At 40.0% G+C, this 26,095-nt stretch overlaps 2 protein-coding genes across 3 annotated transcripts in view; both read right to left on the bottom strand.

Moving 5' to 3' along the window:
• The window catches only part of PHKA1 (phosphorylase kinase regulatory subunit alpha 1), a 186,711-nt gene that overhangs the window by 138,574 nt on the left and 22,042 nt on the right, over window positions 1-26,095 (bottom strand). For both annotated transcript variants that reach the window (XM_047092509.1, XM_047092510.1), the window contains exons 5-6: window positions 24,043-24,125; window positions 4,856-4,936 (exon numbers count right to left, since the gene is read on the bottom strand). In XM_047092509.1, the coding sequence (XP_046948465.1) occupies window positions 4,856-4,936; window positions 24,043-24,125 (164 nt within the window). The remainder of the gene's footprint in view (window positions 1-4,855; window positions 4,937-24,042; window positions 24,126-26,095) is intronic.
• On the bottom strand, window positions 5,651-8,835 carry LOC124521568 (probable ATP-dependent RNA helicase DDX46). The gene is given in 4 exon segments (XM_047092511.1): window positions 5,651-8,013; window positions 8,015-8,414; window positions 8,416-8,564; window positions 8,566-8,835. Coding segments are annotated over 4 exon segments (3,090 nt in total). The 5' UTR covers window positions 8,821-8,835; the 3' UTR covers window positions 5,651-5,727.

Below are 26,095 nucleotides of genomic sequence, written 5' to 3'. Positions count from 1 at the left end.
AACTAACTGGAATTCAAATAAAAACAAAAAAAAAACATTGAGAAATTGAAAGCTTTTCCTCTAAGATCAGGAGAAAGACAAGGATGCCCACTCTCACCACTCTTATTCAACATAATATTGGAAAATCCTAGCTAGAGCAATTAGGCAAGACAAAGAAAATGCATCCAAATTGGAAAGAAGTGGCAAAACTGTCATTATATGAAGATGATATAATCTTGTATATAGAAAATTGTAAACCTAACCCCAAACTGTTGGAACCAATCAGTGAATTCAGTAAAATTACATGATATAAAATTAAGATACATTAATTGTCTTTACATTAATGACAAAACATCATCTGGAAAAAGAAATAAAGAAAACTATCCCATTCACAATAGCATCAAAAGCAATAAAATACTTAAGGATAAATTTAACCAAGTACAATGAAAACTACAATACTTTGATGTAAGAAATTAAAGACACAAACAAATGGAAAGATATTTCATGTTCAATGGATTAGAAGGAATAATATCGTTAAAATGTCCTTACTACCAAAAGCCATCTATAGATATGATGCAAGCCCTATCAAAATTCCAATGGCATTTGTCACAGAAATACAAAAACAATCCTAAAATTTGTATGGAACCACAAGACACCAAATAGCCAAAGCAATCATGAGAAAGAAGAACAAAGCTGGAGGCATTCATGCATCCTGATTTCAAACCATACTACAAAGCTATAATAATTAAAATATTATGGTATGGGCATTAAAATAGACAAATAGACCAATGGAACAGAATAAAAGCCAGAAATAACCTTGCATTTACAGTCACTTAATATTTGACAAGGGAGCCAGGAAGAGTCAATGCAGAAAGAATGGTCTTGAAGAGACAAATGGTGTTGGGAAAACTAGATAACTACATGCAGAAGAATGAAATTGGATCCCTACCTTATACCCTCACAAAAATTAACTTAAAATGGACTAAACATAAGACCTGATACCATAAAAATTCTAGAAGAAAACATAGGAGAAAAACGTCTTTACACTGTCTTTGGCAATGATTTTTTTGGATATGACACCAAAAGCACAAGCAACAAAAGCAAAGATCAACAAGTGGTATTACATCAAACTAAAAAGTTTCTGCACAGAAAAAGATACAATTAAAAAAATGAACAGGCAACCTATGGAATAGGAGAAAATATTTACACACTGCATATCTGATAAGAGGTTAATATCCAAACTATGTAAAGAACTCATACAATTCAATAATAAACAATTAAAAAATGAGCAGAGGAATTGAATATACATTTTTTCCAAAGAAAACATATGAACGGCCAATGGATACAAGAAAAAATGTCCAAAGTCATTAATTAACAGGGAAATACAAATCAAAACCACAACACAATATCACTTCACACCTGTAAGAATGGCTATTATCGGGGCGCCTGCATGACTCGGTTAAGTAACCAACTCTTGATTTCGGCTCTGGTCATGATCTCATGGTTCGTGGGTTTGAGCCCTGCATCAGGCTCATGAGGACAGTGCAGAGCCTGCTTGGGATTAATTCTCTCTCTCTCTCTACCTCCCTCTCTCTCTCTCTCTGCCCCTCCCTGGCACACACACACACACACACTCTCTCTCTCTCTCTCAAAATAAATAAATAAACTTAAAAGAATAGCTATTATCTAAAAGACAAGTGGTAACAACTTTTGGCGTCAGAATGTGGAGAGACGGGAAACCTGTACACTGTTGGATGGAATGCAAATTGGTTCTGTCACTATAGAAAACACTATGGGGGTCCCACAAAAACTTAAAATAGGACTATCATATGATCAACCCAGCAATTCCACTCTTGGGTATATATTCAAAAGAAATGAAAAGAGGATATCAAAGGGATATATGTACCCCCATGTTTATTGCAACATTATTCACAGAAGTCAATATATGGAAACACTAAGTGTCTGTCAACAGGTGAATGGGTAAAGAAGACGTGATACACATACACATACACACACACACACACACACACACACACACGTAATGGAATATTATTCAGCTATGAGAATGAAGGAAATCCTGCCTTTTTGTGACAATAGAGATGGACCTTGAGGGCATTATGTTAAGTGAGATAAGGTAGACAGAGAAAGACAAATACTGTATTATATCACTTATATGTGGAACTTAAAAAGCCAAACTCCAAAAAACAGAGTAAAATGGTGGTTAACAGGGGCCGGGGGATGGAGGAATTGAGAAGATGTTGTTTAAAGGTACAAACTTGCAACCAGTAGATAAATAAGTTCTGGAGATCTAATGCACAGCATAGTGATTATAGACAACAATACTGTATTATCTAAGATCAAATATTAATTGTTCCTACCACAAAAAAGAAATGATAATTATATGATGTGATACAGGTGTTACCTAACTCTTTGGTGGTAATCATATTATAATAAAAACATATCAAATCAATATGTTGTGTACTTAAAACTTGCACAATGTTATATGTCAATTACATCTCAATAAAAATGCATTTAAAAAAGATATGACATAAAATAAAGTTACAGGATTATCAAGTCAAGCATCACACTTTAAAAATAATTTGAACATGGCACATATGTATTTGTAGTAAACCACTAGTGTGATACCAGTACATAAGAAATACCACAAGTTGTCTGGATATAAGATACTAAAATACAGTAGCCATTAGGTATTGGCGCATCACTGAGTTTCCACAGAGAAGTGAATAGCCTAAAAAGACACTATGATTGACTTAAAGATGAAAGTTACTAGTCACCAAGGCCAAAGATGAGTTTCCATGTTTTTTTAAAAAATAGAATTTACTTATTAATTTCTTGCTTTTCTTTTTTTTTTTTTTAAATTTTTTTTTCAACGTTTATTTATTTTTGGGACAGAGAGAGACAGAGCATGAACGGGGGAGGGGCAGAGAGAGAGGGAGACACAGAATCGGAAACAGGCTCCAGGCTCCGAGCCATCAGCCCAGAGCCTGATGCGGGGCTCGAACTCACGGACCGCGAGATCGTGACCTGGCTGAAGTCGGACGCTTAACCGACTGCGCCACCCAGGCGCCCCGGTATACTTTTATAATCAAGAAAAGCTGGGGCGGTATACTTTTATAATCAAGAAAAGCTGGGGCGGTATACTTTTATAATCAAGAAAAGCTGGGGCGGTATACTTTTATAATCAAGAAAAGCTGGGGCGCCTGGGTGGCGCAGTCGGTTAAGCATCCGACTTCAGCCAGGTCACGATCTCGCGGTCCGTGAGTTCGAGCCCCGCATCAGGCTCTGGGCTGATGGCTCGGAGCCTGGAGCCTGTTTCCGATTCTGTGTCTCCCTCTCTCTCTGCCCCTCCCCCGTTCATGCTCTGTCTCTCTCTGTCCCAAAAATAAATAAACGTTGAAAAAAAAATTTAAAAAAAAATAAATAAAAATAAAAGTATACCATACTTGTTATAGAATATTTTGAAAACATAAAAAGTATGGAGAAGGCAAAAAAGTCACCCAAAATAATGCTAATACTTTCGGTATGTTCCCTATTAGTTTTCTCTATGCAAATCTTTCTATAGTTGAGATCATGTTTCATATAAAATTAGGTTAGGATACTACAGCATAAGTGTTTCTTCATATTATGAAAATTCTTTATTTCAACATAATATTCTCTCATATTTATTTAACCATTTAACAACTGTTGGAAATTTAGGTTGACTTTATTGTGTGCTTTTAATTGTGTTTTATTTTTTAGGTTCCACATATAAGTGAAGTCATATGCTATTTGTCTTTCTCTGTCTGGTTTATTTCACTTAGTATAATACCCTCTACATCCATCCATATTGTCATGAATGGCAAGATTTCACTTTTTCCTATGGCTAAGTAATATTGCATTTTGTATGTGCACATGTGTATACGTATCTCATCTTTATCCATTCCTCTATAGATGGACACTTAGGTTGTTTCCATATCCTGGCTATTGTAAATAACACTGAAAAAAGATATATATATATATATATATATCTTTTAAAAGTCAATCCGTGTCTTTTGGCAGGAGAAACTTAAATTAGGTCATGTGTATTTATCATTATAATATGTGTGATCCTATTCCTGCTATCCTATTTTATGCCTTCTTGCTGTCTCCAATAATAAGAGCTGAAATTAAGGCAGGAGCAGAGGGAAGGAAAAGATGGAGTCAAGTGGAAAGGCAGTGATGATGATGATAATGATGATGATGATGATGATGATGATGATGATGATGATGATGATATGTGGGATGCAGGAGAGTGAGGAGGGTTCAGGATTGACAGATGGTTCCCTGATATCGAGTTGTGTCAACTGGTGTATGGAAGGGCAAGTCCTCTTTTTGTTTTTGTAATGATAGAGAAGATGAATTTAGTTTAAGATATGTTCTCTGAGGTCTCTGTGGTATATATAATTAGAGATATGCTACAAAAGCAGTTGGATATATAAATCCGGAGATTATGAAAGAAATCTTACCTACATGTCCATAGTTCTATGGGAGAATCTGAATTTACCTGTGTTTTAAAAGAAAAATTTGGAGGCACCTAGATGGCCTAGTTAAGCATCCAACTCTTTATTTCAGCTCAGGTCATGATCTCATGGTTTGTAAGTTCAAGACCTGCATAGGGCTCTGTCCTGACAGTGCAGAGTCTGTTGGGGATTCTCTCTCTCCCTCTCTCTCTCTGCCCTTCCTCCACTCATGCTCTTTCTCTCTTTCAAATTAAATAAATAAACTTTAAAAAAAAAGAACAATTTGATGATGGTCTAAATTCACGTTAAGCTTTCATCTACGGCAAAGGTGTATGTCCTTTCCCCACACTTGGTATAAACAAAGCAAGAAAAATTACCTTTGCCATTCCAACTGAACTGGCATTCAATTCTGAGATCCCTTGGTTTGTCTTGTCTCCACGTTCCCATATCCCGAAGTCCTAGCATAAAATAATCAACATACCATTAGCAAGTCATTACTACTAAATGCTTACTAGACACATAACCCTTGAATAAAAAGCACACATAGTAGCTAATTTGCCATACATGTGTGTACCCACAATGCTTATTAAGGAGATACCAATGAGTTGGGCTGCCCCCTAGCTATTTTCCTAGTAGCTTTATTTATTTTTATTTTTTTTATACTACAAATCTTTAATTTTACAAAACTGAAAAGCAGTCCACCTATTGCCCATTTACGATGATAAAAACTGAGACAAAAACTCTGAAACATTTTGTAAAAATTCTATTATAACATTCTTAAATCCAGTTCATACTGTTCCAATGAATCAAGTAAGATTTAAGCTCAAGTGGGGTGGGGGGGGGAAATATTAGAGAATTTTACCTTTTCTGAGGAGATCACAATTTCATTTCAAAAGGATATGGTGAGTAGGCCCCTAGTGACTTGTGTACTTTATTACCGTTGATAGAAAGTCCAAATATTTCCATTTTTTTAAACTTCTGCAATTTTATCCAGACATTTAAAATATTGGTGTTTAAACTTTACATTAAAGGGCATCATACTCTGAAAACAGGCCTGCTTTAAATATAGTTTGATAATTCTCGTGGTACTTACTGAAAGAAGATTTCTTTAGCAAATACTGGTTTCATGTATTTAAAAAAATCAGCAAGACAGAATTTAAAAAATCTTAATTTACAATACATTGTAAACTGCAGACAACTGCCACATGTATCACAGACCAGCACAGGTAAAAAGTTTTTTCGAAATATTTTATAAGACTTTGTATCTTCCTTTATTTGTTGGTTGGTATGAATTTTGCAGCCGGATCAGTTCTTCTTTTATAAGTCTGGTGATTTCTGCCTTTGCTTTCTGCACAGCCAGTTCATTGGCACTTTCAATTGCCAAGTAAATTTTCCACTCTCCTTCCTTAGGTTCTTTGCCAGGTGGGAAATATGTTCCTCTGATTGTAACTGCAGCTTCAGAATATTCACTAATTCTCTGCAGAGCTTCCTTAGAGGTAACTTTCCACCTAGCAGTCTGTGGGAAGTCATTGATCTCTAATTCTTCTTCATATCTTTTAAAAGATTCATTCTGTCCACCATCTTGCCTCTCCTCTTCTTGTTTCTCCAAAGGCACATAATTGTGCTTAGCATTGATCTTTTCAGCAAGTTGCTCTGCAATGGTTTTTGCAGACACAGTGGGAGCCAGGATGGTGCCGCCTCTGAGAATTGCATTGGTGGCCTGTTGCATCACATCTACCTGAGACTCAATGCCCAAATTCTTCTGAGCATTGATTCTAAGAGCCAGTCTCTTAGCTATTTCTAATTTCTCAGCATTTCCCGCAGTTGGAGCAGGAACACTAGATGTTCCAGGAGCAGCCATATCTTTTACTCTCTTCTTTGAATTAAACATACTTTCAATTTGTTCATCAATGTCGACTGCAGCGTCCTCATCATCTGAATCTTGCAAACCGAGAGCTGCTTTTTGCAACTTCTTCCTCTCATTAGCCAAAGCTTGTTCTGTTTCATCAAACTTGAATCCCTTACCAGAGAACCCACTACTCTTTTTAATTATTTTCCCTTCAGATTTCTGCTGATCTTTGAAATCACTCCAAAGTTTCTCCAGATCAGAAGGCACCGCAGTTCCTGACAATTCAAGAGCTTTAATTATGTCACCAGCATAGCGAGCTTGATCTTCTGTGATAAAAGTATACGCATAACCTTTATTGCCTGCTCTTCCAGTCCGTCCCGCTCTGTGCACATAATCCTCATAATGGTTGGGGCAGCTGTAATTTACTACAAGAATCAGATGTTTCACATCTAAACCTCAGGCAGCAACAGAAGTGGCTACGAGGAGTTTGCAGGTCCCATTCTTGAAGTCATTTATGATGCTATCTCTGTCATATTGATCAATGCCTCCATGAAGAGACATGCAAGGATAAGATGCTCTCATTAAATCTTTCAGAAGACCATCTGCATGTTCCTGCTTATCCACAAATATAATGACAGATCCCAATTCTTGATAATGGCCGAGAAGCTCAAGTAACTTCAAGAACTTCTTTTCTTCTTCAATCACAATCACTTGTTGTTCCACATCTGAGCAAACCACGCTTCTGCCTCCAACCTGCACTTCAATGGGTTTACTGAGGATTCTGCGAGCCAAAGACGCCATAGCTCTGGGGAAAGTAGCTGAAAACATAACTGTCTGTTGATCAGGATGGACATTATCCACAATGCGCATGACCTGTGGTTCAAAACCCATGTCAAACATTCTGTCTGCTTGGTCTAAAACAACATATGTTACTCTTCCAAGATTTGTGACCCAACCACTATTAGCTGCTAACATGTCAATCATTCGACTAGGTGTGCAAACAATAATTTCAGCACCTCTTTTCAGCTCAGCAATCTGCTCACTGATTCCTGTTCCTCCATAAACACAGACCACTCTAAGTCCCATGGTCTTTGAAAACTTACATTCTTTAGTAATTTGTAAAGCCAGTTCTCGAGTTGGAGTCATGATGACAGGTATTGGCCCCTCTCCTTCTTCTAAAGACCTCTGATCCATGATGTGTCTAAACATGGGCAACAGAAAAGCAATGGTCTTTCCGCTTCCTGTCTTGGCAATACCAATCAAATCTCGTCCAGACATTATAGCAGGAATTGCCTGGGACTGGATTGGAGTGGGTTTTTCATAGCCATGCTTTTTGAGAGAATTTAGGATCTTCATGGAAATTCCACACTGGACCCAAGATTTAATTGGTTTGGGGCAACCTTTTCCCTTGACAGTAATGCCTTCCATTTCCAACCGAAAAACATTTACCTCCTCTTGAGACATTTTTGCTAATTCTGGAACTTCAACATAAAAGTTTTTTCTGAATGGTTCATATTCAATTTTTCCATGATCCACTGGTTCTAGAAGCTTTCTCTGTTTTGTCTGGTAGCCTGTAAGGGCCGTCTGAAGATCAACTTCTTCCTCCTCTGAAGAATACTCCATGGCATCCTGGTCATTCTCCATTAGCTCACCTTTCTTCTTATCAGAATCTACCACTGCTTTTTTTGGTTGTCACTAGAGTGACAACTTTTGTGACTGTTGGCCCAGACTTCTTTTCATTCCCTCCACCACCCTTCACACTTCGCATTTTAAACTTTTTTACTTCCTCTTTCACTTCTTCCATGTAAGCATCTAATGGATCTAACTCCTCACCCTCCATTTCATTTCCTTCCTTTTCAGCTTCTGCAGGATCATCTTCATCATCATCATCATCTTCTAAACTCCATTTTTTCCCTTGTTTCATCTCTTCAATTTCCTTTTTCAGTTCCCCAATGTTTTCCATGGCCTTTTTACGTTGCTCCTCTCGCCATTTTTCTACTCGTTCTTTTCGCTTCCTCATTTCTTCTTCCAGCTTATTCTGATCAAAGTTACCAGCATCTTTTTCTTTTTCATCCTCCTTGTCATCTGTCTTTTTTCTTCTCTTTAGAACTTTCCCCACTATTTGTTTTCTCTTTGGACCTAGACCTATTCTCAGCTTTCTTGCTTTTATTGCCAGGACTTGAGGATCTGGATCGCCGGCCTCGGCTTCTACTCCTGGAGCATCTCCCGTCTCGACTTCCGAGATCTTCTTCGCTCTCGACTTCGATCTCTCTCTCTACTTCTGGAACGCCTCAGGCGCTTCCAGTCTCTTGACCGAGATCTTCTTTTATCCCTGCTACGAGACCTCATTCTCCTTCTATCTCTATCTCTGCTTCTGGACCACCTGTCATCTCCACGTTTACTTCTTTTGTCAGGTGAGCGACTTCTAGATCGACTTCCAGAGCGTCCCCTTGATGCTGACCACTTCCGATAATGGCGTGACTCCCGGCCCATGCTGCCGGCCGCGGGAAAAGTGGCACCCTTCGGGACAATGTGCAGGGTAACCGGTAGAAGAGGCCGCGCCGCCCTCAGCTAGCCGAGCGAGGAGCAGCACTAAGAGAGAGCAGCAGCTCCAGCGGTGGCAGCCATCCGAGAGCAGCCAACGAAAACCTTTCCTAGTAGCTTTAAATTCTATTGGGATCTCCGAGACGTTGGAAGACTCCTCAACAGTTGATCAGCTCAAGAACTATAACTCAGTTCATGTACAGAAGTGCTTCTAAAAACTTTTGATCAAAGCAGATACAGGGGTTCTAAAAGATGGAGCTTAAACAGTACCCCAGTGTTCTATCTTTATTATCTATTCTAATTTTACTCTCTATTGTCACTGACAATGTACCATGCACTAACCTATGCACTTTACACTGCTACCTTACTCAATCTTTATATTTTATAGATGATGAAACTGAGGTGCAAAGAGAAGTTAAGTGACTCACCCAAGGTCACACAGTGACAGAGCTAGGATTAGAGTCCAAGTACTCTCAGTCCAAAGTGTAAATTCTTAACCATAGCTTTATATGACCCCTTGATAATACAAAGATAACATGTAAAATTACTTTTTAAAAACTTTTTTATTTGAAAAAACTTCAGAGTTACAGAGAAGTTACAAAAACAGTACAGTGAGTTTTCATAGACCTTTCACTCAACTTCCCCTAATGTTAACACCTGACATAACCATAATACAATGGTCAAAGCTAAAAAATAAGCATTTGTACAATTCTAGTAACCAAATTATGGACTTTGTTAGGATTTCACCAGTTTTTCCACTAACAGAATTTTATGTTCCCAGATCCAATCCAGAATACCATGCTGCATTTGTCATGCCTCCTTGGTCTCTTCTAATCAGTTATGACTTCTCAAGTCTTGTCTTTCATGACTGTTACACATTCTGAAGACCAGTGGTCAGATATTTTTATAGATTTCCCTCAATTTAGGTTCACCTGATGCCTTCTCTTGATTATATTAAGACTATGCAGGGGACCGGCAGAAGATGGCGGCGTAGGAGGACGCTGGGCTCACCGCGTGTCCTGCTGATCCCTGAGATTCCACCTACACCTGCCTAAATAACCCAGAAAACCACCAGAAGACTAGCAGGATGGAGTCTCTGGAGTCAAGCGCAGACGAGAGGCCCACGGAAGACGGTAGGAAGCGTGGCAAGGGGGTGCGCACTCCACAGACTGGCGGGAGGGAGCCGGGGCGGAGGGGCGGCCCGCCGGCCAAGCAGAGCCCCGGAGTCTGGCTCACAAAAGCAGAGGGGCCAGACGGAGTGTGTTCTGACAGCAAGCGGGACTTAGCATCTGGTAGGTCATAAGTTAACAGCTCTGCTCAGAAAGTGGGAAGGCTGGAGAGCAAAGGGAGGGAGAGTTGCTGAGCCCCAGGACGACAGGGCTCAGTTTGGAAGGGAAAAAAGGTGCTAGCCAGCGCCATTTCCCTCGCCCATCCCCCAGCCAAAATCCCAAAGGGAACCAGTTCCTGCCAGGGAACTTGCTTGCTCGGCGCAAACACCCAAGCTGTGCTTCTGCGGAGCCACCCCTCCGACAGCGGGTCTGACTCCCTCCCGCTGCCACAGGGCCCCTCCTGAAGTGGATCACCTAAGGAGAAGCGAGCTAAGCCTGCCCCTCCTGCCTCCGTGCACCTTGCCTACCCACCCCAGCTAATACGCCAGATCCCCAGCATCACAAGCCTGGCAGTGTGCAAGTAGCCCAGACGGGCCACACCACCCCACAGTGAATCCCGCCCCTAGGAGAGGGGAAGAGAAGGCACACACCAGTCTGACTGTGGCCCCAGCGGTGGGCTGGGGGCAGACATCAGGTCTGACTGTGGCCCCACCCACCAACTCCAGTTATACACCACAGCACAGGGGAAGTGCCCTGCAGGTCCGCACCACACCAGGGACTATCCAAAATGACCAAGCGGAAGAATTCCCCTCAAAAGAATCTCTAGGAAATAACAACTGCTAATGAACTGATCAAAAATGATTTAAACAATATAAAAGAAAGTGAATTTAGAATAATAGTCATAAAATTAATCGCGGGGCTTGAAAACAGTATAGAGGACAGCAGAGAATCTCTTGCTACAGAGATCAAGGGACTAAGGAATAGTCAGGAGGAGCTGAAAAATGCTTTAAACGAGATGTAAAATAAAATGGAAATGACCACGGCTCGGATTGAAGAGGCAGAGGAGAGAATAGGTGAGCTAGAAGATAAAATTATGGAAAAAGAGGAATCTGAGATAAAGAGAGATAAAAAAATCCAGGAGTATGAGGGGAAAATTAGAGAACTAAGTGATACACTAAAAAGAAATAATATATGCATAATTGGTATCCCAGAGGAGGAAGAGAGAGGGAAAGGTGCTGAAGGGGTACTTGAAGAAATAATAGCTGAGAACTTCCCTGATCTGGGGAAGGAAAAAGGCATTGAAATCCAAGAGGCAAAGAGAACTCCCTTCAGACATAACTTGAATCCATCTTCTGTACGACATATCATAGTGAAACTGGCAAAATACATGGATAAAGAGAAAATTCTGAAAGCAGCAAGGGATAAACGTGCCCTAACATATAAAGGGAGACCTATAAGACTCGTGACTGATCTCTCCTTTGAAACTTGGCAGGCCAGAAAGAATTGGCACGAGATTTTCAGGGTGCTAGACAGCAAAAATATGCAGCCAAGAATCCTTTATCCAGCAAGTCTGTCATTTAGAATAGAAGGAGACATAAAGGTCTTCCCAAACAAACAAAAACTGAAGGAATTCATCACCACTAAACCAGCCCTACGAGAGATCCTAAGGGGGATCCTGTGAGACAAAGTACCAGAGACATCGCTACAACCATGAAACCTACAGACATCACAATAACTCTAAACCCGTATCTTTCTATAATAACACTGAATGTAAATGGATTAAATGCGCCATCCAAAAGACATAGGGTATCAGAATGGATAAAAAAACAAGACCCATCTATTTGCTGTCTACAAGAGACTCATTTTAGACCTGAGGACACCTTTAGATTGAGAGTGAGGGGATGGAGAACTATTTATCATGCTAGTGAAAGCCAAAAGAAAGCTGGAGTAGCCATACTTATATCAGACAAACTAGACTTTAAATTAAAGGCTGTAGCAAGAGATGAAGAAGGGCATTATATAATAATTACAGGGTCTATCCATCAGGAAGAGCTAACAATTATAAATGTCTATGCACCGAATACGGGAGCCCCCAAATATATAAAACAATTACTCATAAACATAAGCAACCTTATTGATAAGAATGTGGTAATTGCAGGGGATTTTAACACTCCACTTACAGAAATGGATAGATCATCTAGACACAGGATGAATAAAGAAACAAGGGCCCTGAATGATACATTGTATCAGATGGACTTGACAGATATATTTAGAACTCTGCATCCCAAAGCAACAGAATATAGTTTCTTCTCGAGTGCACATGGAACATTCTCCAAGATAGATCACATCCTGGGTCACAAAACAGCCCTTCACAAGTATACAAGAATTGAAATTATACCATGCATACTTTCAGACCACAGTGCTATGAAGCTTGAAATCAACGACAGGAAAAAGTCTGGAAAACCTCCAAAAGCATGGAGGTTAAAGAACACCCTACTAAAGCATGAATGGATCAACTAGGCAATTAGAGAAGAAATTAAAAAATATATGGAAACAAACTAAAATGAAAATACAACAATCCAAACGCTTTGGGATGCAGCGAAGGCAGTTCTGAGAGGAAAATACATTGCAATCCAGGCCTATCTCAAGAAACAAGAAAAATCCCAAATACAAAATCTAACAGCACACCTAAAGGAAACAGAAGCAGAACAGAAAAGGCAGCCTAAACCCAGCAGAAGAAGAGAAATAATAAAGATCAGAGCAGAAATAAACAATATAGAATCTAAAAAAACGGTAGAGCAGATCAACGAAACCAAGCGTTGGTTTTTTGAAAAAATAAACAAAATTGATAAACCTCTAGCTAGGCTTCTCAAAAAGAAAAGGGAGATGACCCAAATAGATAAAAGCATGAATGAAAATGGAATTATTACAACCAATCCCTCAGAGATACAAACAATTATCATGGAATACTATGAAAAATTATATGCCAACAAATTGGACAACCTGGAAGAAATGGACAAATTCCTAAACACCCACACGCTTCCAAAACTCAATCAGAGGAAATAGAAAGCTTGAACAGACCCATAACCAGCGAGGAAATTGAATCGGTTATCAAAAATCTCCCAACAAATAAGAATCCAGGACCAGATGGCTTCCCAGGGGAGTTCTACCAGACGTATAAAGCAGAGATAATACCTATCCTTCTCAAGCTATACCAAGAAATAGAAAGGGAAGGAAAACTTCCAGACTCATTCTATGAAGGCAGTATTACTTTGATTCCTAAACCAGACAGAGACCCAGTAAAAAAAGAGAACTACAGGCCAATATCCTTGATGAATATGGATGCAAAAATTCTCAATAAGATACTAGCAAATCGAATTCAATATCCCTGATGAATATGGATGCAAAAATTCTCAATAAGATACTAACAAATAGAATTCAAGAGCATATAAAAAGAATGATTCACCATGATCAAGTGGGATTCATTCCTGGGATGCAGGGCTGGTTCAACATTCGCAAATCAATCAACGTGATACGTCACATTAATAAAGGAAAAGATAAGAACCATATGATCCTGTCAATCGATGCAGAAAAGGCCTTTGACAAAATCCAGCACCCTTTCTTAATAAAAATCCTCGAGAAAGTCGGGAGAGAAGGAACATACTTAAAGATCATAAAAGCCATTTATGAAAAGCCCACAGCTAATATCATCCTCAATGGGGAAAAACTGAGAGCTTTTTCCCTGAGACCAGGAACACGACAGGGATGCCCACTCTCACCGCTGTTCTTTAACATAGTGCTGGAAGTTCTAGCATCAGCAATCAGACAACAAAAGGAAATCAAAGGCATCCAAATTGGCAAAGATGAAGTCAAGCTTTCACTTTTTGCAGATGACATGACACTATACATGGAAAATCCGATAGACTCCACCAAAAGTCTGCTAGAACTGATACATGAATTCAGCAAAGTTGCAGGATACAAAATCAATGTACAGAAATCAGTTGCATTCTTATATACTAACAATGAAGCAACAGAAAGACAAATAAAGAAACTGATCCCATTCACAATTGCACCAAGAAGCATAAAATACCTAAGAATAAATCTAACGAAAGATGTCAAAGATCTGTATGCTGAAAACTACAGAAAGCTTATGAAGGTAATTGAAGAAGATATAAAGAAATGGAAAGACATTCCCTGCTCATGGATTAGAAGAATAAATATTGTCAAAATGTCAATACTACCCAAAGTTATCTACACATTCAATGCAATCCCAATCAAAATTGCACCAACATTCTTCTCAAAACTAGAACAAGCAATGCTAAAATTCATATGGAACCACAAAAGGCCCCGAATAGCCAAAGTAATTCTGAAGAAGAAGACCAAAGCAGGAGGCATCACAATCCCAGACTTTAGCCTCTACTACAAAGCTGTCATCATCAAGACAGCATGGTATTGGCACAAAAACAGACACATACACCAATGGAATAGAATAGAAACCCCGGAACTAGACCCACAAATGTATGGCCAACTCATCTTTGACAAAGCAGGAAAGAGCATCCAATGGAAAAAAGACAGTCTCTTTAACAAATGGTGCTGGGAGAACTGGACAGCAACATGCAGAAGGTTGAAACTAGACCACTTTCTCACACCATTCACAAAAATAAACTCAAAATGGATAAAGGACCAGAATGTGAGACAGGAAACCATCAAAACACTAGAGGAGAAAGCAGGAAAAGACCTCTCTGACCTCAGCCGTAGCAATCTCTTACTCGACACATCCCCAAAGGCAAGGGAATTAAAAGCAAAAATGAACTATTGGGACCTCATGAAGATAAAAGCTTCTGCACAGTAAAGGAAACAACCAACAAAACTAAAAGGCAACCAATGGAATGGGAAAAGATATTTGCAAATGACATATCGGACAAAGGGCTAGTGTCTAAAATCTATAAAGAGCTCACCAAACTCCACACGTGAAAAACAAATAACCCAGTGAAGAAATGGGCAGAAAACATGAATAGACACTTCTCTAAAGAAGACATCCAGATGGCCAACAGGCACATGAAAAGATGCTCAACGTCGCTCCTCATCAGGGAAATACAAATCAAAACCACACTCAGATATCACCTCACGCCAGTCAGAGTGGCCAAAATGAACAAATCAGGAGACTACAGATGCTGGAGAGGATGTGGAGAAATGGGAACCCTCTTGCACTGTTGTTGGGAATGCAAATTGGTGCAGCCACTCTGGAAAACAGAGTGGAGGTTCCTCAGAAAATTAAAAATAGACCTACCCTATGACCCAGCAATAGCACTGCTAGGAATTTACCCAAGGGATACAGGAGTACTGATGCATAGGGGCACTTGTACCCCAATGGTTATAGCAGCACTCTCAACAATAGCCAAATTATGGAAAGAGCCTAAATGTCCATCAACTGATGAATGGATAAAGAAATTGTGGTTTATATACACAATGGAGTACTACGTGGCAATGAGAAAGAACGAAATATGGCACTTTGTAGCAATGTGCATGGAACTGGAGAGTGTGATGCTAAGTGAAATAAGCCATACAGAGAAAGACAGATACCATATGTTTTCACTGTTATGTGGATCCTGAGAAACTTAACAGAAACCCATGGGGGAGGGGAAGGAAAAAAAAAGAGGTTAGAGTGGGAGAGAGCCAAAGCATAAGAGACTCTTAAAAACTGAGAACAAACTGAGGGTTGATGGGGGGTGGGAGGGAGGGGAGGGTGGGTGATGGGTATTGAGGAGGGCACCTTTTGGGATGAACACTGGGTGTTGTATGGAAACCAATTTGACACTAAATTTCATATATTGAGAAAAAAAAGACTACGCATTTTTGTCAGGAATACTACAGATGTTATGCTGTGTTCTTCTCACTGCATCACATCAAGGAGTATACGATGTTGCTATGGCTTATTGTGGTCATGTTTACCTTCATCACATGGTTAAGGTGGTGTCTGCAGGGTTTCTCCATGCTGGTGTTACTATTCTCTCCCTTGTGATTAATAAATATCTTGAGAAAGATACTTTACAACTGTGCAAATATCCTGTTTCTTCTCAAATATCTACCCGCTAATTTAGCATCCATTGGTGAAACTTGTCTGCAACAATTATTACAGTGGTATTTCAATGGTGGTATCTTAGTTCTTTTATTACCTCTACAGTCATTAATTTCAATTCTTCTCTAAGGAAAAGCTGTCCTTTCTCCCTCATTTATTTATATTAGTATGAATTTATAAATATTTAGGTTATTCTCTGGGTTATAATAAAATATTATCATTATTTGTTTTGTTGTTTAAAATTGTTCCAGCTTTACCCATTGGGAATTCTTCTGGGTTGGCGCCTGTGCCCTTTTGACATGTCCCGTTCTTTTTGAACACTTCCTCACTTTCTGTCACTATAAGATACTGCAGTTTCATCCTGTGTTTTCCTCACCCCAGCCCTGGAATCAACTGCTTCTATAAGGAGTCTTGCTTTGCTTTATTACAGAATAAGCAGTTACAATACAGAAGGCACTGGTGCTCATTGTCACTGTGGTGCCACTGCTTCTAGGCCCTCTCATTGAATAGAACTTGGAAATACTCATGTGTAACCATGCATGTGCACACACACACACACCTATACTTGTTTCTATATTTACCTTAAATGATTTTTATATCAAATCTCTGAGGTAAAGTGAAGTTTCCATAGGTGAGCCATATTTATCCCATGGCTAGCCTCACTTGTCCAGAAACCCCGCTCTACCCTAATTTGTGCAGCAAAGATTAGAGTATGAGAAGGCACACATATCATTAATTGTGCTGTACCCCATGGCTGCAATTGAGAGGCCAGAAAACCCTAACTTTTACCCTGGACCATAGCACACCTATGGTATCAGAAGGCAAAGGAATCAGTCAACAAATAATGTCCGCTTGCATCAAATATGTCTATGTTAAACTTCTCTTTCTGGCAAATATGGAGTTACAGTTCACAGATTTACCCTCCCACCTAAAACAGCTAAAAACCAACTAAACAAATTAAACATTTTAGATGACTAAAATATCTGGACTACTTATGACAGCCATTTTCAAAACAATGAACATTATGCAGTGAAGAACAGTGATCCCTGAGAGAGGAGATGTTAAATATGTCATGATTTAATATAAACTTATCTCTCATGGTAGTCATAAGAAAAAGGAACTATTTTTTGTATAGTAAACACAGAAGCAATGTCTACAGATAATATTAAACATATGACCAAATTTTATTTCTAAGTAGCTAACTGACCCATTATATTCGCTAGCCATCTTGCTTCTGGTTTTTAGACTACAGATCATTAAAATAAGACTACAATTTAGTCCCAGGTTCCCAAATATATAATGTGAGATATTACAGAAAGGATATGGATTATTGAAAGGAAAGGATGCATAGTATCTTGGTCCTCTTGCTTCTGTAACTCCTTTGGAAAGGAGGCAAACAGAGGACAACAGAGCTTAGTAAAGAAAAAGGCTGAAGGCAATTTCTGCTGGAAGCCTTACAGATTGGTTCACTATGAGGTGCAGCATTAAGAGAAAGAATGGGTTGTCTAGTATTTTTAAAAACATCATATGTATAGGGGCGCCTGGGTGGCTCAGTTGGCTAAGCATCAACTCTTGGTTTTGGCTTAGGTCATGATCTCATGGTTTGTGAGTTCGAGCCTGGTATCGGGCTCTGCGCTGACAGCTTGGAGCCTGCTTAGGATTCTCTCTCTCTTCCTCTCTCTCTGCCCCTCGCCTGCATGTGTGCTCTCTCTCCAAAAACAAATAAATTTAATAAAAAAATTAGGGGAGTACAGGAAGATGGCGGCGTAGGAGGACGCTGGGCTCACCGCGCGTCCTGCTGATCACTTAGATTCCACCTACACCTGCCTAAATAACCCAGAAAACCGCCAGAGGATTAGCAGAACAGAGTCACCGGACCCAAGTGCAGACGAGAGGCCCACGGAAGAGGGTAGGAAGGGCGGCGAGGCAGTGCACGCTCCACGGACTGGCGGGAGGGAGCCGGGGCGGAGGGGCGGCTCGCCAGCCAAGCAGAGCCCCCGAGTCCGGCTTGCAAAAGCGGAGCGGCCTGATGGACTGTGTTCCGACAGCAAGCGCGACTTAGCGTCTGGGAGGTCATAAGTTAACAGCTCTGCTTGGAAAGCGGGAAGGCTGGAGGACAAAGGGAGGGTGAGCTGCGGAACCCCGGACAACAGAGCTCAGTTTGGCGGGGAACAAAGGCGCTTGCCAGCGCCATCTCCCCCGCCCATCCCCCAGCCAAAATCCCAAAGGGAACCAGTTCCTGCCAGGGAAATTGCTCGCTCCGCGCAAACACCCAACTCTGTGCTTCTGCGGAGCCAAACCTCCGGCAGCGGATCTGACTCCCTCTGGCTGCCACAGGGCCCCTCCTGAAGTGGATCACCTAAGGAGAAGCGAGCTAAGCCTGCCCCCCCCGCCGCCGTGCACCTTGCCTTCCCACCCCAGCTAATACGCCAGATCCCCAGCATCACAAGCCTGGCAGTGTGCAAGTAGCCCAGACGGGCCACGCCACCCCACAGTGAATCCCGCCCCTAGGAGAGGGGAAGAGAAGGCACACACCAGTCTGACTGTGGCCCCAGCGGTGGGCTGGGGGCAGACATCAGGACTGACTGCGGCCCCGCCCACCAACTCCAGTTATACACCACAGCACAGGGGAAGTGCCCTGCAGGCCCTCACCACACCAGGGACTGTCCAAAATGACCAAGCGGAAGAATTCCCCTCAGAAGAATCTCCAGGAAATAACAACAGCTAATGAGCTGATCAAAAAGGATTTAAATAATATAACAGAAAGTGAATTTAGAATAATAGTCATAAAATTAATCGCTGGGCTGGAAAACAGTATACAGGACAGCAGAGAATCTCTTGCTACAGAGATCAAGGGACTAAGGAACAGTCACGAGGAGCTGAAAAACGCTTTAAAGGAAATGCAAAACAAAATGCAAACCACCACGGCTCGGATTGAAGAGGCAGAGGAGAGAATAGGTGAACTAGAAGACAAAGTTATGGAAAAAGAGGAAGCTGAGAAAAAGAGAGATAAAAAAATCCAGGAGTATGAGGGGAAAATTAGAGAACTAAGTGATACACTAAAAAGAAATAATATACGCATAATTGGTATCCCAGAGGAGGAAGAGAGAGGGAAAGGTGCTGAAGGGGTACTTGAAGAAATCATAGCTGAGAACTTCCCTGAACTGGGGAAGGAAAAAGGCATTGAAATCCAAGAGGCACAGAGAACTCCTTTCAGACGTAACTTGAATCGATCTTCTGCACGACATATCATAGTGAAACTGGCAAAATACAAGGATAAAGAGAAAATTCTGAAAGCAGCAAGGGGTAAACGTGCCCTCACATATAAAGGGAGACCTATAAGACTCGTGACTGATCTCTCTTATGAAACTTGGCAGGCCAGAAAGAATTGGCACGAGATTTTCAGTGTGCTAGACAGAAAAAATATGCAGCCGAGAATCCTTTATCCAGCAAGTCTGTCATTTAGAATAGAAGGAGAGATAAAGGTCTTCCCAAACAAACAAAAACTGAAGGAATTTGTCACCACTAAACCAGCCCTACAAGAGATCCTAAGGGGGACCCTGTGAGACAAAGTACCAGAGACATCACTACAAGCATAAAACGTACAGACATCACAATGACTCTAAACCCGTATCTTTCTATAATAACACTGAATGTAAATGGATTAAATGCGCCATCCAAAAGACATAGGGTATCAGAATGGATAAAAAAACAAGACCCATCTATTTGCTGTCTACAAGAGACTCATTTTAGACCTGAGGACACCTTTAGATTGAGAGTGAGGGGATGGAGAACTATTTATCATGCTACTGGAAGCCAAAAGAAAGCTGGAGTAGCCATACTTATATCAGACAAACTAGACTTTAAATTAAAGGCTGTAACAAGAGATGAAGAAGGACATTATATAATAGTTACAGGGTCTATCCATCAGGAAGAGCTAACAATTATAAATGTGTATGCGCCGAATACCGGAGCCCCCAAATATATAAAACAATTACTCATAAACATAAGCAACCTTATTGATAAGAATGTGGTAATTGCTGGGGACTTTAACACCCCACTTACAGAAATGGATAGATCATCTAGACACACGGTCAATAAAGAAACAAGGGCCCTGAATGAGACACTGGATCAGATGGACTTGACAGATCTATTTAGAACTCTGCATCCCAAAGCAACAGAATATACTTTCTTCTCGAGTGCACATGGAACATTCTCCAAGATAGATCATATACTGGGTCACAAAACAGCCCTTCATAAGTTTACAAGATTTGAAATTATACCATGCATACTTTCAGACCACAATGCTATGAAGCTTGAAATCAACCACAGGAAAAAGTCTGGAAAACCTCCAAAAGCATGGAGGTTAAAGAACACCCTACTAACGAATGAGTGGGTCAACCAGGCAATTAGAGAAGAAATCAAAAAATATATGGAAACAAACGAAAATGAAAATACAACAATCCAAACGCTTTGGGACGCAGCGAAGGCAGTCCTGAGAGGAAAATACATTGCCATCCAGGCCTATCTCAAGAAACAAGAAAAATCCCAAATACAAAATCTAACAGCACACCTAAAGGAAATAGAAGCAGAACAGCAAAGACACCCGACACCCAGCAGAAGAAGAGAAATAATAAAGATCAGAGCAGAAATAAACAATATAGAATCTAAAAAAACTGTAGAGCAGATCAACGAAACCAAGAGTTGGTTTTTTGAAAAAATAAACAAAATTGACAAACCTCTAGCCAGGCTTCTCAAAAAGAAAAGGGAGATGACCCAAATAGATAAAATCATGAATGAAAATGGAATGATTACAACCAATCCCTCAGAGATACAAACAATTATCAGGGAATACTATGAAAAATTATATGCCAACAAATTGGACAACCTGGAAGAAATGGACAAATTCCTGAACACCCACACTCTTCCAAAACTCAATCAGGAGGAAACAGAAAGCTTGAACAGACCCATAACCAGCGAAGAAATTGAATCGGTTATCAAAAATCTCCCAACAAATAAGAGTCTACCAGACATTTAAAGCAGAGATAATACCTATCCTTCTCAAGCTATTCCAAGAAATAGAAAGGGAAGGAAAACTTCCAGACTCATTCTATGAAGCCAGTATTCCTTTGATTCCTAAACCAGACAGAGACCCAGTAAAAAAAGAGAACTACAGGCCAATATCCCTGATGAATATGGATGCAAAAATTCTCAATAAGATACTAGCAAATCGAATTCAACAGCATATAAAAAGAATTATTCACCATGATCAAGTGGGATTCATTCCTGGGATGCAGGGCTGGTTCAACATTCGCAAATCAATCAACGTGATACATCACATTAATAAAGGAAAAGATAAGAACCATATGATCCTGTCAATCGATGCAGAAAAGGCCTTTGACAAAATCCAGCACCCTTTCTTAATAAAAACCCTTGAGAAAGTCGGGATAGAAGGAACATACTTAAAGATCATAAAAGCCATTTATGAAAAGCCCACAGCTAATATCATCCTCAACGGGGAAAAACTGAGAGCTTTTTCCCTGAGACCAGGAACACGACAGGGATGCCCACTCTCACCGCTGTTCTTTAACATAGTGCTGGAAGTTCTAGCATCAGCAATCAGACAACAAAAGGAAATCAAAGGCATCCAAATTGGCAAAGATGAAGTCAAGCTTTCGCTTTTTGCAGATGACATGATATTATACATGGAAAATCCGATAGACTCCACCAAAAGTCTGCTAGAACTGATACATGAATTCAGCAAAGTTTCAGGATACAAAATCAACGTACAAAAATCAGTTGCATTCTTATACACTAACAATGAAGCGACAGAAAGACAAATAAAGAAACTGATCCCATTCACAATTGCACCAAGAAGCATAAAATACCTAGGAATAAATCTAACCAAAGATGTAAAGGATCTGTATGCTGAAAACTATAGAAAGCTTATGAAGGTAATTGAGGAAGATTTAAAGAAATGGAAAGACATTCCCTGCTCATGGATTGGAAAAATAAATATTGTCAAAATGTCAATACTACCCAAAGTTATCTACACATTCAATGCAATCCCAATCAAAATTGCACCAGCATTCTTCTCAAAATTAGAACAAGCAATCCTAAAATTCATATGGAACCACAAAAGGCCCCGAATAGCCAAAGGAATTTTGAAGAAGAAGACCAAAGCAGGAGGCATCACAATCCCAGACTTTAGCCTCTACTACAAAGCTGTCATCATCAAACAGCATGGTATTGGCACAAAAACAGACACACAGACCAATGGAATAGAATAGAAACCCCAGAACTAGACCCACAAACGTATGGCCAACTCATCTTTGACAAAGCAGGAAAGAACATCCAATGGAAAAAAGACAGCCTCTTTAACAAATGGTGCTGGGAGAACTGGACAGCAACATGGAGAAGGTTGAAACTAGACCACTTTCTCACACCATTTACAAAAATAAACTCAAAAAAGGGGCGCCTGGGTGGCGCAGTCGGTTAAGCATCCGACTTCAGCCAGGTCACGATCTCGCGGTCCGTGAGTTCGAGCCCCGCGTCAGGCTCTGGGCTGATGGCTCGGAGCCTGGAGCCTGTTTCCGATTCTGTGTCTCCCTCTCTCTCTGCCCCTCCCCCGTTCATGCTCTGTGTCTCTCTGTCCCAAAAATAAATAAACGTTGAAAAAACATTAAAAAAAAAATAAACTCAAAATGGATAAAGGACCTAAATGTGAGACAGGAAACCATCAAAACCTTAGAGGAGAAAGCAGGAAAAGACCTCTCTGACCTCAGCCGTAGCAATCTCTTACTCGACACATCCCCAAAGGCAAGGGAATTAAAAGCAAAAGTGAATTACTGGGACCTTATGAAGATAAAAAGCTTCTGCACAGCAAAGGAAACAACCAACAAAACTAAAAGGCAACCAACGGAATGGGAAAAGATATTTGCAAATGACATATCGGACAAAGGGCTAGTGTCTAAAATCTATAAAGAGCTCACCAAACTCCACACCCGAAAAACAAATAACCCAGTGAAGAAATGGGCAGAAAACATGAATAGACACTTCTCTAAAGAAGACATCCAGATGGCCAACAGGCAAATGAAAAGATGTTCAGCGTCGCTCCTTATCAGGGAAATACAAATCAAAACCACACTCAGGTATCACCTCACGCCAGTCAGAGTGGCCAAAATGAACAAATCAGGAGACTACAGATGCTGGAGAGGATGTGGAGAAACGGGAACCCTCTTGCACTGTTGGTGGGAATGCAAAATGGTGCAGCCGCTCTGGAAAGCAGTGTGGAGGTTCCTCAGAAAATTAAAAATAGACCTACCCTATGACCCAGCAATAGCACTGCTAGGAATTTATCCAAGGGATACAGGAGTACTGATGCATAGGGGCACTTGTACCCCAATGTTCATAGCAGCACTGTCAACAATAGCCAAATTATGGAAAGAGCCTAAATGTCCATCAAGTGATGAATGGATAAAGAAATTGTGGTATATATACACAATGGAATACTATGTGGCAATGAGAAAAAATGAAATATGGCCTTTTGTAGCAACGTGGATGGAACTGGAGAGTGTAATGCTAAGTGAAATAAGCCAAACAGAGAAAGACAGATACCATATGGTTTCACTCTTATGTGGATCCTGAGAAACTTAACAGGAACCCATGGGGGAGGGGAAGGGAAAAAAAAAAAAGAGGTTAGAGTGGGAGAGAGCCAAAGCATAAGAGACTGTTAAAAACTGAGAACAAACTGAGGGTTGATGGGGGGTGGGAGGGAGGGGAGGGTGGGTGATGGGTACTGAGGAGGGCACCTTTTGGGATGAGCACTGGGTGTTGTATGGAAACCAATTTGTCAATAAATTTCATATATATAAAAAAAAATAAAACTTCGTGTCCTAAAAAAAAAATAAATAAAAAATAAAATAAAATAAAAAAATTAAACAAAAACGTATGTTTAAAATTAATTCTAAAATGAGTACTTACAGCAGTTTTATATGCAGCTTCAATGTAAAATACAAGGTTCTGTATGAAATTGACTTCATCTAGGCTGTGGATAATATGAAGTCCTGAGGAAAAAGAAAGTAAGGATATAGAGCTGGTTAATTATCACTATAGGCTTATAGGCTGCCACAGTAACTGACTGATCCCATTACTCTCAAGTAATCTTATTCCTGCTTTTGGAACAATGAGGCACTTTAATTCCTAAACCATAAAAACAACACCACAAATCAGACCTAGGCTAGTCTTTGACTAAGTGAGATATCAGCGTATTATAACATGGAAGAATTTGAACTGCTATTTGTAGGTTTGGATATAAAGTCTCAGATTCCTAATTCTATAGGTCATTAATTTATAATGTGCTTTAAGGTATCAGGAAAAAAAATATTTCAAAAAGAGTTAGAGGGAGTCTAAATACTAAGCAAGAAGCAGACAAAGATTATGATTTCAAGGAAACCTTAAAACTATATTTTTTAGAGTACAAAATGATGATTATTCTAAGTGTAAACAATACAAAGATAGTTATAGCTAACAAATTGCAGTGTTTGGCATGAATTATCCTTTTAATTTTCACATCAACCCTAAGAGGTGGGTACCTCAATTTTCTCCATGAGGCTTAGAGAGATTAACTATTTTCCTCAGACCATTTTAAAATTTTTTTTTAACTTTTATTTACTTATGAGAGACAGAGAGAGACAGAGCATGAATGGGGGAGGAGCAGAGAGAGAGGGAGACACAGAATCTGAAGCAGGTTCTAGGCTCTGAGCTGTCAGCACAGAACCTGACACAGGGCTCGAACTCATAAACTGCAAGATCATGACCTGAGCCAAAGTCAGACACCTGACCGAGCCACCCAGGCACCCCTGCCTCAGATGATTTAACTAATAAATAGTGGGGCCAGGACCCAACTATCAGCTTCACAGTCTGAGTTCCTAACGAAGATGCTATGCTGCTTCTTGATATATACAGTATGATCCGTTTTTCTTGAAAAACTAATTCCTTTCCCCTCTCCTGCTCCCGCAACCCCCATAAAGAAATACCAATAGGCATACAGCAAAAGTCTTTCTCCTACCCAGAATCACATCACTCCCACCCTGCCAAATCTCCTCTCTGGAAGAAACTGGTCTTAGCAGTTTCCTCTGTAGACTTTCAGAGAAATGTTATACATATATAAAAATTATCAAAGAGTAGTATGCTATAATGTACCTTGCTTTTTTCACATATATGTTGGAAATAATTTTAAGTATATCTGAGTTATTTTTTAATGGTTATGCAGCATTCCACTAAATGGCTATTCATATAACCAGTTCCCTACTGAAAACATTTAGGTTGCACCTAATCCTTCATCACTATAATCAATGCTGTAATGAATATATGTGTGTGTGTGTGTGTGTGTATACATGTACCAGTATGTCACATGTACCAGGTTGTGCACATGCACCAGTATGTCAAGGTAAATTCTTTTCTTTCCTAAGGTAAATTCTTGGAAGGATTGCTAAGTCACAGATTTATGCATATTATTTTTCCCAATATTGTATTATGAACAGTTTCAAACAAACAGAAAAAAGGACAGAATTTTACAGTGGACATCTATATGCACATCATCTGGATTCATGCATTAACACTTTACTGTACTTTTCTGTCATATATGTATCCATCCATCAATCCATCCTTTTTGATACATGTTCAAAGTATGTTTCTGGTACTTCTACAATTTCATTTTTCGCATTTAAATGTTTGATCTATGGACAGATGTTTCAAATGAGAACTCTGTAGCTTCAGAACCCAAAAGGACTATATAATTCATATCCTCAGACTGCAAACTCTTCCTGATTCATGGCTCTGTCAAAACTAGCAACCACAGCACTGGGCAGCAGCGGCAGCCAGGTCTTTCTTGTAGCAGCAATGACTTCAACCTCTTGGGTAGAAAGGAAAAAAAAAGAGATAGTAATATTGGACATCAGCTTCACAGCCTTATCTTGTCTCGTATGTGTGCCAGAGTGCTTGCGCAGAGATTGGGAGAAAGTAGAGGGTGTGA

The sequence above is a fragment of the Lynx rufus genome, unplaced genomic scaffold (assembly GCF_022079265.1).
Source record: "Lynx rufus isolate CCGP_SWC_20201006 ecotype Redwood Valley unplaced genomic scaffold, mLynRuf1.p SCAF_30, whole genome shotgun sequence".
NCBI classification, from domain to species: Eukaryota; Metazoa; Chordata; class Mammalia; order Carnivora; family Felidae; genus Lynx; species Lynx rufus.
Note: the sequence above shows the minus strand (reverse complement) of the source record. Positions and strands in the feature narration are given on the sequence as shown.